This window comes from Sphaeramia orbicularis, chromosome 10, assembly GCF_902148855.1.
Source record: "Sphaeramia orbicularis chromosome 10, fSphaOr1.1, whole genome shotgun sequence".
NCBI classification, from domain to species: domain Eukaryota; kingdom Metazoa; phylum Chordata; class Actinopteri; order Kurtiformes; family Apogonidae; genus Sphaeramia; species Sphaeramia orbicularis.
This window is the reverse complement of record NC_043966.1, coordinates 23,924,378-23,941,393: the sequence shown is the minus strand read 5'-3', so window position 1 is coordinate 23,941,393 and position 17,016 is coordinate 23,924,378. Positions and strand designations below refer to the sequence as shown.

The 17,016-nt window shown below is 39.6% G+C and overlaps 1 protein-coding gene across 2 annotated transcripts in view; it reads right to left on the bottom strand.

The window, feature by feature from the left end:
- The window catches only part of kdrl (kinase insert domain receptor like), a 41,335-nt gene extending 24,571 nt beyond the window's left edge, over positions 1–16,764 (bottom strand). Inside the window, exons 1-11 of one of the 2 annotated variants that reach the window (XM_030145708.1) lie at positions 16,270–16,764; positions 10,075–10,165; positions 8,624–8,847; positions 7,160–7,287; positions 5,916–6,069; positions 5,653–5,789; positions 5,389–5,560; positions 5,082–5,208; positions 4,085–4,254; positions 2,691–2,847; positions 342–462 (exon numbers count right to left, since the gene is read on the bottom strand). In XM_030145708.1, the coding sequence (XP_030001568.1) occupies positions 342–462; positions 2,691–2,847; positions 4,085–4,254; positions 5,082–5,208; positions 5,389–5,560; positions 5,653–5,789; positions 5,916–6,069; positions 7,160–7,287; positions 8,624–8,847; positions 10,075–10,165; positions 16,270–16,333 (1,545 nt within the window). In that variant the 5' untranslated portion in view covers positions 16,334–16,764. Of the gene's footprint in view, positions 1–341; positions 466–2,690; positions 2,848–4,084; positions 4,255–5,081; positions 5,209–5,388; positions 5,561–5,652; positions 5,790–5,915; positions 6,070–7,159; positions 7,288–8,623; positions 8,848–10,074; positions 10,166–16,269 lie in introns of both variants that reach the window. The other variant, XM_030145707.1, reaches the window with a different exon arrangement.
- Between the last annotated feature and the right edge of the window lie 252 nt (positions 16,765–17,016).

Here is a 17,016-nt window from a genome sequence, read left to right as displayed (position 1 = left end):
ATGTTGCCCTGATAAGTCAACAATGATGAAATTCATTTATTCAAAAGATAATGATGATGACTCCAAAAGTTTCAGATGAGTCCAAATTGATAAAGACTAATTTTATCATGTTAAGTTTTGTGAGCAATCATGGATTTGAGATATTGAATATAACTTCATGAAAGATTTCTACTTGAACCTGGAACTGCTATTGGCTACACAGCCAAATCTTACACATCTTCTGCATCTGGTTAGTGTTTAAATTATGCAGTCATATTATTCACCACTACTGGTTCAATTAAAATTTCCCGGTGAGTAAAATGTTTCGTTATCACTTGTTTAGAAAAAAAAAAAATACCTACCTTATTTTTTTCTTTGACTAGTTCAGTCTTAAAGTTTATGCTCTTGATCCAGTTGTAGGAGTAATTTGCCCTGTCATCAGTGTTGACCGGGAGTGGCTCAGTGTTCTGACTGTTAATGCATCTGCAGGAGAAACAAAACCAAAAATTTAGTAATGCTGTCAAGATGTGTAAAAGACACATTTAAAGTTTTAACTAAGAACCTTGACAATGATAATTACCTCCACCAAGGAACGGTGGAGGTTATGTTTTCATCAGGGTTTATCTATCTGTCTGTCTGTTAGCAAGATAACTCAAAAAGTTATGGATGGATTTTGATGAAATTTTCAGGAAATGTTGATACTGGCACAAGGAACAAATGATTAAATTTGGTGGTGATCAGGGGTGTGATGTGTCTGTGTGGCGGGGGATGATGCCTGGTCTACCTTGGCAGAGGTCTGTGCTCTCCGAGTGCTTTTCTAGTTTGACAATGTGATTAACACAAGTTTTTATTGTATTTATAGAGTTTTCAACCTGTGCACGGTGGACATTCAGATTGGTCTGTCTGGGTTACAAAACCAAAAGAAATCCTTGATTTGACCCCCACCTCTAAACCCTTCACCGCCTGTGGTGGGGAACAATCAGGCTGATGAGAGGAGAGGCAGAGGAGGAAATGGCAACAGCGACAGGAAGGGCTGTGTTATGCGTCACCTCGTACAGGAAGCCCCCCAACGCTCTGGCCAAAGGAGATAAGGTTGATCCTTAGGCCTTGGCGGTCAACAAGGAATAGCTGATAACTTCTCAACGTGCCATGGTGATAACCATGACACCACCATGCTTCCACCTTTAATAGAAGGCATAAAATAATCCTGCCATATTCAAAAGAAGAAGCTTCCCTCGTCTGTAAACCTTCTCCAGATTGTGTGTTTGCCCTCTCTACACTCCCAAAGATTCAGATCAGCTATGATCTTGAAGGGCAACATGTTAGATTTACAGTGACAGGTACTTTACAGGGTCAGAGCTGTATAAAACAAACATTCTGCACAATTGGCCTCCCACCAGGCTATAGCTGTTCCTCTGTCTCATTAGTTGTCTGCTGCAGTCCAGCCACTTTTCCTAGTGCCAACTCTGATTATCTTTAGGCCCACAGAAAGAGGTGCTTTGAGCCAACTAATCCAACACTATTTTTAAACACAAATAGTTTTTTGAGTTGATTATAATGTGAGAGAAGGACTTGTGAATTAATACACTCTAACAATTTGAGTGTCTTTCTTAGACAAAAGTCTGCAATGTTGTTTTTGTTAACAGTGTTTGGGTCTGATAACCTGAGGGTAATGGCCCATTGTTTTCCTGATCTCACAACTCACACATCTCCTGCTGTCATTGACAAGCCTGGATGTCAGGGAATGTTCATCTTGTTTGTGGGTTCATTACCAGGCTGGTATTCACGCACAGTCACTCATACACTAAGTTCTGTTCAGCGCTATAACAGCTCCGGGAATTTGAGATTAATATATTTCTCCCTTGTTTCCCATTCAGCCTACACAATCACTGACCACAAAGCAGAGGACAGTTCTCAAGGGCTGTGTTTGTGTGATTAATGTGCCATATTCTTGGCCAGAGTCCGCTCTGACCCAAAATATGGTAAAGTAGATCTGCCTTATGGTGGGACCCAAAGGCTGGCCTGGTAGCTCTGGACCTGACACTTACCTACTGTTGGGTCTGTGATGTTGCATATGTGCATTTGTTAATTCAACCACAATACACACACTCCTCATACAACTGTGCAATTTGAAAAAAGCAGAATATAGAAGAATTGTTTCTTGGTTTACCATTTATCAAAATAAATATGAAACTGGACAAAGAAAAACTCCTTAATCACATATTTCTGAATAAAACAAATCACTTTAAATGAAAAATACTGTTTATGAATACAGTAACGTTACTAGTGCAAATAAGATACTAACATTGGGGTTGTTTAGGTAGATGTCTCCATTTTTGACAGACCTAGAAAAAAAGTAGTCTCACTACTGCATCTGACTGGCCTAATTTTCAGTGTTTCACCATAAACTTTTAGGAGACATTTTATATTTTCATTTCATTTTGAGAGAAATTAACTTTGTTTTTCTTGTCATGAGTTAAATTCGCTCAGACAAAAAATAGATAAATAAATAATGTTTGAATAGCACCTGTACCTAAATGATTCCAAACCTTTTTCTTTCTATACACGCCAGTGTCCGATCGCTGTAAGAAGCTTGCTAAAACTTTGATGTGCTTATTATTTTCAAAACTGAAGGAAGTTAACTGGCCATGAATGCAGAAAATATTATTTAAAGATTTCAGTGATTTGAAGAGAACAAAATGATGACTCACTTTTTAGCAGTGGGATCTGAGTGACATGGTTGCCAGAACCAAGTGATGTTTGGCAACGACAGCCCATAAGCAGTGCAGGTTAGCTGATGCTGTTTGTCAAACGAGTATGGCTGCACATCCACAGCGGAAAGCTCTGCCTCTGAAATTGCTGGTGGCACTGAGAAAGAGAGATCCACATAAAACAGGGGATAGGTGGAGAAATGCCAAGAGATACCACAAGTTAGATTGACCATCAAAACCCACTGTAGATTCTGGTAATGTTTGGTTTAGTTTATTTCGAATATGCAACAATGGCCATGTCTTTTTTATAAGAACACAAGTGACTATGAATAGGTGCAATTGATACTAATTGTCCTTTATATCCTGCCACCTCCTTCAGAAGTGGCAAGATGATTGGCTGCCCTGGTGCAGGCCAAAAAAGACCCGCTGTGGCCGTGCCCAGGTCACTAAATCAGCCATATGTTCAATAATCAACAACAGGCAAAGATCCCTGTGCCACCTCAGGACAGCTCCATGCCATTTGACCATTCATTTGTTCTCTACAGCTGTAATAGTCACAGTAACATGACTTGGCAAAACATAAAGCCTGTAACTCACCATACACACGCCATCGCCGCATAGAACCTACTCACAGTCTGGACCACTGTGACAGCTTTAAAAAACTGATGAACTGAGTTTAAAAGAGTTCCCTAATTGACACCAGGAATCTCTCTTTACTTTGTTTGTGAGACTGTTTAATGTTTGTCATTCCAATGAATTTAAGTTTTGTGAGGCAGAACAGTCAAGGACCATAAATAAATCTTATACAAGCAAGAGGGAGGTGATTTTTTCACTTTTTGGCATGCTATTGAGATTCCTTGATAATGCTCAAAGAATGTCATAGGGATAGAATTTTTTATCAGAAACAGTAACCCCTAACATGCATGAGCTCTGGTGTTAATTGTTATAAGTATAATTTAAAAAAGTATAAGAGTGATGTTTTGGATGTTCAGTCTTCATTCTCCTCAAGCTGTATACATATTGTACAGGGCATGCTGTTTGTATGAGTTGCACTGTATATATACATGGTGAGGATGCAAATAAATGGTGGGGACTGAAGGGGCTGGAGCGGCTGGAGTCTGTGTGCAGAATAGAGCCCAGGCCATTTACACACTGCGCCAAGCCCCTTCAAAAGAGCCCCAATAATCAACAACAGCTGCCACTGCTACGTCAATCCAGCCCTGGAATCAACAAGCCCCCAAATTCCTCTCATACTAAGCTGCTACCTGCCGTCCAGTGAACTGGGCTGAAGCAACTCCAGGCTGCAGCACCAGGGAAGCCTCAGTGCACAGCCAAGGCACTGTTTCATTTCCTTAGGATCAGCAGTCATTATCAGTTTTTTGGCAGTGGCTTACCCTTGACAACCACAGTGTAGCTCAGATTCTTGTGCAGCCCCTTGGATTGGATGCCCAGACTTATGGTGAAGACCCCAGCATGCTTCTCTTGCACATCAGTGATGATTAGGTTGTTGCCAGACATTTTGAAACAAGTTGAATTTTTCTTGATAGGGATGCCATCTTTATACCTGGAAATTACACCCATTTACAATTCTGTTCCATGAAAACAGTTAATCAAAAATTCTTAATCTGAGGTGGAAATAACAAATTACAATTACTCTTTCTACTATAGTTTACACCCACCCTTAACATGTGCATTTCACATTTATCAGAGGTAAGAGCTCATAGCTTTGCTGATATTGGTTGACAGGGTTTGGGTAATAAAACAATAATATTGTTGAGTTTGAGTAAACCTTGCGGTCCAACAAATGCCACTTTGGTAGTTTTGGTTCCCTGAGATTAAGCTAGATTCAGACCAGAAATATTGCCATCCTTTCTCAGTTATTGATGTTTCTATCAGATTTCAGACCCAATACAGTTTGAGCTGCATAGGAATATAAATGATGGGAACCAAAAACAATGAAAAAAAGAATTACTGTGAGCACTTTTACCGTGTCAAACTTTCTTTTTACTTTTATTTACTTTTTGAACTTCTATTGTAGTACAGAAAGTACACTAGTATTACTTTCACTTCAATCAATCATTGATCCAATTTTATCTGTAAATCACAAGTCATGCATCAAATGCAACTGCAGGTGCTGAACATAAAACAAGATGGAAAGAGCATAAAATCTGTACTGTATAAAATAAAACATTAAAAACAGCTTTATAATGAGAACAGCTAAATTACAGCAAAATACCAAGACAAACACAACTCATAAAGCACACTAGATGAAAACCTAAAAATGTGTGCTTGAAGTTGAGTAGCATAACTTTACACAAGTAATAATTTCCTTATGGAGGAGAGGAGCAACACATTCAACATATAATCAGTAGTTTTCGCATCATCACTTACCACATTACCATGTCTGTCGCAGGTACAGCTTTGACCTTTGGCCCAAAGACAACCCTCTTCGTACCCTCTTTGACGATCACAGTACTTGGCTTATCATTCTTGTAGGAGAGATTGAGAAATGGATGCTCTAGAAAAAATAATGACATGATATGTTGGGAACCATACTGATATTGAGAGAAATTTATATGATAAAAATCCATCGTGCAGGCTTATATTTATATTTGTCAATTTAATTAATTAGTAGTTAATTTACTGAAAACCCAGCTTTTAAGAAACCAGGTTTTTAATCCACCCAAAGCATACTCACCATATACAGTGACTCTTGCTGTGGCATTCTTGTATTTTGTGGGTTCAATCTCAGCTCTGCAGTGGTAAATTCCACTATCTTCTGTTGTAACATTGGGCAAAATTAAAGCATTGCTCATCACAAAAACTGCGTCAGGCGGTGGTCGCGTCTTATTAAAAGCATGGCGATTTTCCTGAACACAAAAGAAGTATAATGAAACCCATTGCTTTAATCTATGATGGCCTGTATCACATACAGTGTGGTGTTGAGTCAATCCAAGCATACTTTTTTCTTGGGAAAATCCCAAGTGAAGTTGATCCTTCCATTATAGGTGGTCTCCCCAGTACAGTTAAGGGTGACTTGTTCTCCAACCAACACTTTCACATGGTCTGGGGCGATTTTCACATTTTTAAGAAAAAGAGCTGTTAAATGAAGATAAATACTGTATAAGCGGTTTGGGAAATGCTCAAGACACAGTTGAGCCTCTTCAACAGCCTGATCCTAAATTCTCAATTAGTATGTTTTGTCTTGGTGAATAATAGACTTACTGTGTCTTTGAGGGATGTAGACTGAGGTGAACTCTTGGTTCTTAACCCTGGTGTGACAGGTGAGCAAGCTGTGGAGTGTGTCCGAACTATAGGGAATCTTAAATCCCACCTTTGGATCCCATTTCTTTTCCTTAATGTCTTTTCTTTCTGGGCCCTGCAATAACAAAAATACCAGAAATGTTATTACCCATTCATAGCTAGTGACACTAAATGTTGGAGAGTGAGACAGACTGAACTGTGACACACTTCATTTAACATATATCTCATGCTCTGCTGGGCTCAGCTGGGGACAAACATCTGCTAAAAGTAAAGGTCTAATTAGTTTTAATTGTTTTTGTGAAGATGAACCTCTGCAATCATTTATGCAATGGGGCACAAAACATTGTGGAAAAGGATGTACGTGCCTGCTGCTGTTTGTTCTCGTGCCAAAGGTTTGGCTCGGAGAAGAGACAAGGAAAGGGAAGGAAGGAAAAGGAGCAGGAAGGAGGAGTGCCATATATTTACCAATTGCAGGAAGGTCACATAAACACTCTGTGCCATCTCAGTTAGATATATTTGTCCACAACAGGCAATTTGTCACATGGATTTTCCATGTGTTAAAGCCACAACAGAAGCATAGACAGAAGCATATATCAGCCCTCAGTGACCACAACTAGCTTCTCACATTTCACTAAATTGTGAAAGGGATTGTCTAAACCCCTTCACAGAGGGCACTCTCCTTCACTCCAATGTCTTATTGCATTCAGGTATCCAATGCCACAATCATCAGCATCAGTTATCTGTTGTTTCCTACAGCTGGACACAGCGTGTACTGTTTTTCTACAGTGTTTCCTGATGTTTGTAAGACTATATTTAGTCTGAGAATCTATTCGGAGAAAAAGACTCTTGGAGCACCTTCCTGCTCTTACAGGAAGGCGACAGGATGACTCCCTCCGCCGCCCCTGAGTTTCCTCCAGACGAGCCACTGTCTATGCTCTTCTGTGTGCTAAAGTACTTTAACACACAAAGGGTGTGAGAACTGGTAAGGTGGCTAAAGCACAAAGTGGATTTTTTTTAGTGACAATAAATATTCTCTGCTGGTATTAATAGCAATGTCTCTTTCCTGTATTTACATTCTGTATAATTAAGCCCTGCATCCAATAAGACATACAAACACCATAAACACATTTTTCTCCATGAAATAAACTGCAATTAAACAAAAAATGAGCTGAAGAATTGGAATGGTTGTCACTACAAAGACTTACCGATGTTAGTGTTACAACAGTATTTGGAGACGATGTCCGACATGGTATTACAAGGCTGGTCTCATGTCTCAAGATCCACAGGATGTCAGGTAAAGAATCATAGGGATCGACAAACGGCTGCTGAGGATCTAAGATACAAAAACAGTATGATCAACCGCAGGTCAGACAGAAACTGCATTTTGAAGCAGATGTGGCCCCTTATGTTTTTTCCTTTGGGATAACCCTGGTTTGTTTAAAGGAGGGGGGCATTAGTAAAGCCAGGACTGTACTGAGAATTGTGGTTGAATTATAGCAATGTCAGGACATCAAACACCCAAGAGCCTTTCAGGTCCATTCATTCAAAACTGATAAGGTGGCAGAGCACATAGCAAGCTAATGGAGTGTTCCCACTGGGCACCCAGGCATTGCTATTGCTGTGGGAACTTCATGTCTACACAAATAATCTGCGATTGATGTGAGGTCAAGCAGCAGTGGTGTGATAAAGGAATTTGTAAAATAAGCATGGAAAATGATCTAATAAACAGCCTAAGTGCTTTGAAAAGGGCGAGTTAGACTAAACAGGCACAGCAGGCTCCTTGCTAGCTGGGCCAACTGGGGACCACATTCACATGACAGAGGGAGAAAAGTGACTTACTCGTGTCTATACCTATTTCACACCACTTCAGCAGATATCTATTTTTTAACATACAGAAACTGTTTTGAAGTCGTATAGATCAAGGGCCTGACATTCACATTTGTTTTCCTTATTATGTTCTCCTTTTGAATGATACTGTAACTGTTGCTGGTGCAAAGTGACATTTCAGGGTAGGCTAAGGAAAACAGTAGCCAGAGCAGGAAATCACAGTCAATGACAAGGGCTTCCCGTGCAATCAAGTTCTCCCTTCCATGTTCAGAAGAAACGAGAGTACCAATACAACTACTTCCTCTCTGTGTTTCTCTCCGAGAGTTGTGTTACCTCAGACTGTAAGTTAGAGTCAGCTTCTTGCATGTAAAAATAACTGTGAGTAAATAGAGCATAGAGTTGCAAAATTCAGTTTTCTTCTTAATTTACTTCTCCTCTACTACTTGTACCTTACAGGAAATATCACATTACTCACTGACATTGCATTATGTATTATGTCCATTACCAATCACACGACAGTATGTGTGGGCTCAGGCCAGCATCAGACTCTACACTGGCGTCAGCAGATGACAATCACACTGTGAAAACGTCTCTTTTTATCAGCAGATTTCTGTTGCCTTCACAAAACCAAACACTGCTAAATGGTACAAAGAAAAACAAATTGTCTTAAAAAGAAAGAACCCTTCTCAGTTTTACAGTTTATTGACAGGTTGTTAGTTTTTCTAAACAGCATAATGCCCTTTTTTCTCATGCAGTAAAATTACTTTGGACTTTTAGTGGGTCATTGACTGTGTACAGTTCACCAGTGTTTTCCAATGTAAAGATCACTTTGTCCTTCTTACCTTCAACAAAGACATATGCTGAAGTGATGTGGTCTGAACTATCTTTGTAGTATTCACAGCTGTACAGCCCAGTGTCATTGGCAGTCAGGTGGGTGACTGTCAGTTTACTGCAGTGAGAGTGTGAGCGTGAGTGATGAGTGGGGTCACATTGCTCCACCCTCACCCCCTCTGATGAAAGCCTGCGCCGTGGATTTCCAAGTTTCCAGTGCAGATGACCGTGACCTCTGGCAGAAAACATACAGATGGACAGTATGAGATAAAGCAGTAGACTAAAGCAGCAGACAACATCTCTTAAGTCAGTGCAGTTATACCTTTAAATTTCATACTATGTTGCAACTAATACATATTTGACAAATCGAGATTACATTGCTGTTGACCTGCCAAATAAATCAAACAACTTGCATCTATTTTCAGAACAAGTGTCACATCTGGCAGTGATCTTTTGGGGCTTTATGTTCATTTAAAGTTTATTTTAAGTGAACCTTGAGTCATCCGATAACTTGAAGTTTCACATGGGAACACTGTTAGTCTCGAATGATCTGCACTGCTAACACATTCTTTCCACGCAACATCCATTTTAAAACTCTCATTAAAGAGATCCCAGAGGAACATCGAACATGTCTTGCATACCACTCTTTGCCTGCAGAATTTTGGGTCAAGCACCTTCAGCTCTCATCCAGTGACAAAAAAACAAGACAGACATCTTAGCATATGGCCTTGTAGGGAAACGTTACGTTAGATAGACATGGGGTTCATTACATTCCTAGCAGGCTGACAAAATTATGCAGGATTCTCTAAATTCTTTACAAATGTCCCACTATCCCCAAAAGGAAACTGCAACAGACTGATAAGTGTGGACCACTACCACTTGTTCCTGTCAAGGATGGTTCAAGCCTCTTTGAAGTCAGCAAAGCCTCCATAAGACCTGCTCACGTGTGCACTGACAGTTCAGAAAGCCAACCAAGATCCCTTTCCTGCTCATGAAACTCTGATAATGGACAAGGGAACGACAAGAAAAATTTGGAGATCATAAATGTCTACTAAAACTGATCCTATCAAGAATTTACAGTTTTTCACAGTTAAAGCTGGTGCTCGACAAAATCTGTGGGATTCAGCAGAGCGGTTTTATTTGACAAAATCCATTTAACATAATGCTGACTGTTTTCATAAAACATGGAAAATTAAAAAGCGCTCTTGCTGATGTCAGGTGTAAATAGAATTCTGAACTTTTTCCAGAAATTCTTTCACTTTTTTTAATCTTCATGCTACCTCACAGCAACATGCCACCCATATACTGTTGGTGAAAATGTGTTAAAATGGCCTTTGGTGCCAAATTCTATGAATGGAGGACCTGGATGTGGACCTGGAATTTCAAGCATTTATCATAAGTTAGACTTAAAGTTGCTTTTTTTTTCCAACTTTCTATCAATACAAATAGGTTTGTTACATACCTGCACAGGAGGGTTACTGCACCCCCTTTTCGAAGGACAAGGGGAGTCTCAGAGGGCAGCATTTTTGTCAAGTGTTCCACCTCTGCACGTCCTGTTGAACATACACACAAACATACACACATCAAGATTTACAGCATTGCTTTAATGGTGTTCATCGGCTACTATGAGTCTAAACAACAGAATGGAACACTGCTGGAAATTTCCCATGAATCACTTCAACAGTGTGCATGTGGGTTCACTTTGTGCTGATCTGCTCCTGTCTCTTATGCAAGTGATTGTCTGCTGTGAGAGCGCTGGGGGTGTTTCCGGTGCTGGGGGGGCAGCTTGTTGGCAGGAATGGCAGACATGTGTGAGAAAGAAAGGAACAGTAAAGATGGAATAGAAAGAAGGGATGGACAATATGAGGAGCAGCTGTGCCATTTTCCTAGACAGGTCAGACCAGTCAGAATCAGACCCCTATCACCATAGATATCTACAAACAACCACTCAGACATTTTTTGGAACGACATTCTTTAAAACTGGCCTTTAATATTCTATGTACTCTTACATTATTATGGTAAACTTGGGATTTTTCAAAGCATGCTGCAGTTTAGCTGTATCAGTTACAATTTTAAGTTCCCTTTTACAGCAATCATCACAGGAAAAACTCTGGTTCTCCCTCGTTCCCAGGAGGTAGCTGAGTCCAATATATGGTTTCCTTGTTTTCACTGAGTCCATGAACAGTTTGTCATTGTGGACAGAAAACATGTTTATTAAGCTGACCCTCAAAATATGTCGGTCTATAGGGAAACCTTTATTTGTAGCATAAGACAATATCTTATGACTACACCGGGTTAACGGGCTGATATATGATGGAGTTGATGGACACCTGTGCACACATGTACACAAATGCACCTGCACATATACATAGTCATAGGTCTGTACATCTGTCTTTGTGAAGAGATTTGCATAATGCAACTACTTAACCCTTACCCTAATTGTAAACTAAAGCTAAATCCAAACCTCTGGCTTCAAAAGCTGTTTCAAAGTCAGTCCTACACTGAGACCTCTTACAACTCAAACTGATTTCAGCATATCCACAAAGGTGGATGTATAGTAAACACATATGAATATGCGCACATGAAATACACAAATTCATAAACATATACAGTCACACGCACTTTTGCCTGCTTTTTGTCTATTATTTGGAACAGCTGCTGTGCTAAGAATGAGCTGACGGTGCCAGTGTTGGCAGTAGCACTCAATATCGACTTCCTCAGAAAGTATTATAACATCATTGTTATATTGTCCAAGGTTAAACAGAGGGGAAGGGATGTGGCTCAGGTTCTTTCATGTTGTAATACCATATACCTTGAGCAGACTATTAGATGATAAAGAACCAGGGTTTGTAACATTAATAAACAACCACAAGATCTAAACTTTGAAAACAACATATTCATAATCTGTTGCTGATTAGAGTGACATAGCTGTCACAGAAGTCTGCTTTAAAAACGTAATCATCAGATTTGTGTTAGATCTACAAGTTGGCACAAATGTGATGTTACTGAATTGCTGGAAATGAGAAAACAGATTCAAACATAATGTGACACTCGGGACCTGTTAAAGACAAATTGCAATAAAAGTACAACATGTCATAGGTCTATAAGATTTTCAACTAATGCTCAACTTTATTTATTTGGTACAGAGCAGCACAAGCATGATTTGGAATGTAGATAACTGAACTCATAGTAATATCAATAACAATAAATGAGAACATCCTCCTGACCTGGAACTGTTTGGGCAGGCAGCTCATTTCTTAAAACTTGATTTATCCCCCTTTTTAACTCAGTAACGCATTACAGATGGATAAATCAGCAGGGGCCCCCAGCCGCTCACTAAAACAGAAAAAACATCCTTGTCTCTCTACACCCACACCCTCAAAACTCCCACCTGCCTCAGTGCTTGCCCAGTGCTGACCTCAGCAAGCGTCCCGACACCCCTAACCCCGAGTAACAGCTGTGTGCTGCATTCCTCCAGCAGATCGTCTGAAAAATGCCAGAAATTGTGCTTATTGTATTGGTTCAAAGACCCCCAAAGCTGGTTCTCATTAAAAGCCATTAAGAAGAGGACAGGCATGAAACAAACAGAGCTTGGGGGGGTGTTGGGGGGAGTCATGATCATCAGTCAAGTGATGATGGGGTCTTGAGCCATTCACACAGACTCAAACTGATCACTGACTCTGGGCCATCTGAACTAAGATTAGATCAGACTTAGATTATATGTACTTGTCCTCACTTGGCATTAACAGTGGGAAATGGTACAGGACTTGGTTCTTGGAAAACATCTGTGGTAGATTCACTACCAGGCTAAAAATACAGACTTCACAATCCATTCTGGTTTATTCCTCGTGTTTGTGGTCCAGAAAATATTATTTACATATTTAGTCTGAAAGTACAGCCAAACAATGACAATAACTGAAAATATTTTTCACTTTATCCAAGCTGAAGACTGAATGAGTTTTCAGTAATAGTGGTGAAATGGCTAACGCTCTACCACACTGATATAGTGGTACAACAAATAGTAATAATGATAGGATATGCTGACCTACACTTCTGTAAAGAACTGAAAATAAACCTAAAACAGACAAACTTCAGTAATTACTTAAACTTATTGCTTTTTGTAATCCAGGAAAAAAAGCTGTATCAAAGTTGGGGACATAAACTATTACAGAGAAGTGGCTATTAATGAAAAAAAAAAAAAAAAAAAACAACTGAGAAAAATCAAAGAGAACATTTTACGTTGGCATATTCAGCATATTCGATGCTGTTTCAGCATGCTGCCAGTCTCTTGTAACCGATGTTGAGTAATAAACCCCGCTATTACCGTATATAGATGACTTTACTGTCACTGAATTAAACGGGAAACCCCAAGTCCCAACCCTCAAGTGCGGGGAATAATGTGCGGAATTCCCTTCTCTTTTGCAGAGTGTACACTTCATTAGTGCATACTTCCTGGTTCGTCATGAAACAACGCAATCGTCTTGAGTGTCAAGGGGAGAACATCTTTTTTTGGTGTTTTCAAGGCAAAAACAACAATACACTATGATAACTCCCTTGTTTGACTTTGCCATTTTATTCCTTGTAGTTCTAAGAACATAAAAGGAATAGAAAGGGTGTTGAGTGACTAACTGCTTAACAAAAGAAAGCAGGGTCATTGAAGGTGAGTCACTCACTAAAATGTCACCATACTGACAAAAATCAGGACTAGTGGCCGGTCTCCTAATGGCGGCAACCACCCAAAGTGAGCTTCCTGTTCTACTGTACTGCTAGCATACAATTAATTTGGCCTGTATGATAATAAATACAGACAGAACATTTTACAAATTATCGTTATCAGTAGAACTTTCAGTACTGATTGTTGACTATTGAGTATCAGGCTTCTCTAAACATATAAAAAACATGTATAGAATGGCCAAGGATTTTGCCATTAATTTGATGTTCAGTTCCAGATTTACTAAATATAATATATTTTAATGTTCAGTTAGAGAGGTTTATTTACTTTTACTTTTGTTTGGTTTGTCATTTTCTTGTCAAGTAAAAAGTCATTAATTTCTGACCCCATTGTTTTTTCTTTTTATAACCACTGGTAGTAGAGCTGTAACTGCAGTTCATACTCTGACATATTATTTGACGCAGCCTCCATCTGAAACCACTCCATTTTAGCAACTGCAAGGTTAAGACAACAGTTAGGGAAAGTGCCTTTTTTATTAGTTGTATATGAGCCTTGGCGTTGTGGAGGCAAAATGCCCAAGACTCCTCATAAAATAAACCTAAATAAAGGAACATCTGGCCATGATGGGTGGCCAACTAGGTTATGTAAAGTTAAGTTCAACCAACAACAGGAATCTCCTGCTTGAAATTCCTGAACAGTAAACCCAGTAAATTCCTGCTCCATAACATATCATTAAGACTAGTAAGCAGAGAGAAGCTCCTTGAAATTGAAATCTCATGCAGGATTCAAAGAAAATTTATTGCTGGCTCAGGGTGGATATGTCTAGACGAGATGTATAGGCCAGATGCAGCACTCATCCTGGATGAACAGCCACACAAAGCAATTTGTACATTTAAGTATCCCAATGTGAGGAGATGATTTTCCATGATTCTTGCAATCCAGGTAGGTATGGGCATGTATTTGTTTTTTGTCTGCAACAGAATACCGGCATGAGTTCACACACACTGCCAGTGAGCAATGAGCCTCTAATGCACTGGGCTGACCTCCCATCACTCCCATTTTTCACTCCATATCAAATGTCCGTGTAGGAATGACAAAATAACTCCAGAACAAATTGGACACAACATCAAATTGCTGTCCTAGACAGACGGCTTCAAAGCACCTGAGTCTGCTGACTGTAGAAACAGACCACTGTGTGGAACTCATCACAATGTGAAAAGAAACGATATGTGTAAAGAAAAAATCCTTTCTATGATGACACATAACAAGACAGCTTCTGCTCTCAAATATTAGACATTTCTTTCTTAAATCACAGTTAAGCTTCATCAACCCAGTGTGCATCTATAGATGCAACTAATTCCTTTCTTTTGTCCGTTTGCTTGTTATTCAGGGACAAATTCACTTGTGCAAAGACTACTATTATGAAAACATTATTTAAGTAAACAATCCACACAGCATGGCATCAATAAAAGTCAGGTAAATTACATCATTTTCCTTCAATTGTAAAGCGTTGTAGAGATTTTGTCTCAGTTTGGGTGATTAAGTCTAAGATTCAGACCATAATAGATAAGGTATTTATATTCAACACATTCTTGGAGACATCAATTAGTTTTAGGCAATTCAGGTTTATACCTCTCATTTAATTTTAGAGCACCCCACCGACATGATGCAACCTAGATCTTACATTTTGGGACTTAGAGTAAATTCATTATGTTACCAGGATAAACATGCACACCTGTACACAGATATTGTTGAAATAGCTTGAATCTGCATCCTTTACTAATGTCTCTACCAGTCAGTCCTACTCATGGAGAAACAATGGCCTCCATTCCCTGCCATTGTCTTGCCGATGGAGGCTGACACAGTTCGACATAAGAACAAGAAGCCTCTGGAAGAAATCTTTGCTCAGGTAGCGTGTCACATTTCCGTGACCTTTACTGGCCAGAACAATTCCAGGCCGCCTCTTGCCCCTACATCCGCTTCCTTCTTGTGTCTTTCCCACGCTTTGTGTGTGGACAGTGAAGGAAATCTACTTAAAAACATTGTAGACAAAGCTACATAGACTGAAAGTGTGTACAAGTGTATGTGTCATATGGGGAGGAGGGGTGGACGTGAACAGTATTTCCTTTGTTTGGATGGGCTGTTTATTTGAAAATGGTGAGGAAGCCTTTCTGAATATCTACAGCACAGCAGACCTGGCACAAGGTGGAGAAACATCCACCTTTTTTATAGTCTATCTAGCTTATTCTGGAGTGACACTGAGACAATGAACTTGACTGTACTGTCATAAAAAACATGCATTCTCCTCCAAGATGTTTATCTTCTTCGCCCATGGATAACAATTGCTGGAATAAACATTTTCATAAAATATAATGAAAGGCTGACTTGGAAAAACATGCCTCAGATATAAATCTAAAATCATACCTTATCTATATTTAATAAATAAGATAACTCTCATAACCTGCTGAAATGTAAACTACATATTTCTTAACAATAACCTGTCACAGTCAATGCAATTCATTAACTTAATAACTCACTGAGAACAGGACAAGGCTACCTCTAGCGGAATTTATGAGAACTACAGTTGATAATCTTAATTTGCTGGAACACTGTCTTCCTATAACATTAACCTTATACTATATACTCCTGACATAATCAAATACTTTCCAGAGTTAACAAAAAATCCAAGAGTAAGGGCTCCACATGGAATCTGTCAACATCTACCAACAACTAAATGAAACCCTGTGAAACAAAATAAGATTATAGCCTATTAAAATGAATTTCAAAAGCTTTCCTCTGGGCTTTAAGATCCTAATAACGACTTGTTTTTTTTTTTTTTTTTTTTTCGGAAAAGTAGCTAAAACACTTCAAGCATGTATTAAACAAATCTAACAGTGAAGCGCTTTCAAGTAAGAGATCTGCTGCATCATGCATAAAAATACACTGGGCGTAAAAACGGATCTTTAAGCATGAATGACTTCTCACCATTTGCGAGTGATGAACAGCAAAAGAGGACAAAGGCCAATGTGAAGCTGTGGGATGGGACCATTCTGCCAGATCCAAACTCAAATCCAAACCGTGTGTGAGAAATAAAGTCACAGTCCAATGGCAGAAGCCTGTAACTCTGTGTGGCAAAAGTTTTTTCTACTAACTAGTGATTTTAAGTCTTGTTTTTCTCCAGAAACGCGCGTAAATCCACGATCCTCAGGTGCATATACAACAAACGGCGCTGGTTCTCCCGTATCCCATGACGCGTTCCGCAGGGGAGCTCTCCTGCGCAGCTCTGGTCCGGCTCCGACCCGCACTGAGGAGACGGCTGACCCGCTCTTATCCCGGGGCAGGTGTTGGATGAATCAAACTGAGCTGATAGACAACGATAGAAGTTGACTAAGTGGTAACTGGGATTTCTGTCTAATAAATCCCCCCCCAAAAAAGCAAGATGAATATCACTCATGCGCGCCTTGGACAAATCCTCCTCCCTCTCAGCTCTGTGAACACTATGGTCCATGCGTCAGGCACGTTTTATGGAGACACAGAGGAAGGACGCAACGTCACTTTTTTTTTTTTTTTTTTGGGGGGGGGGGGGGGGTCATTTCTTTACGCTGCTTAAGATCAGTGTGGCAAATAAGGAGTATTTAAATCAATAATGTATCTTTTTGCACTGTACAATAACTCACCTCTGTCTGATGATTCAACCCAATGACATTTTACACTTCCATCACACTGAACATC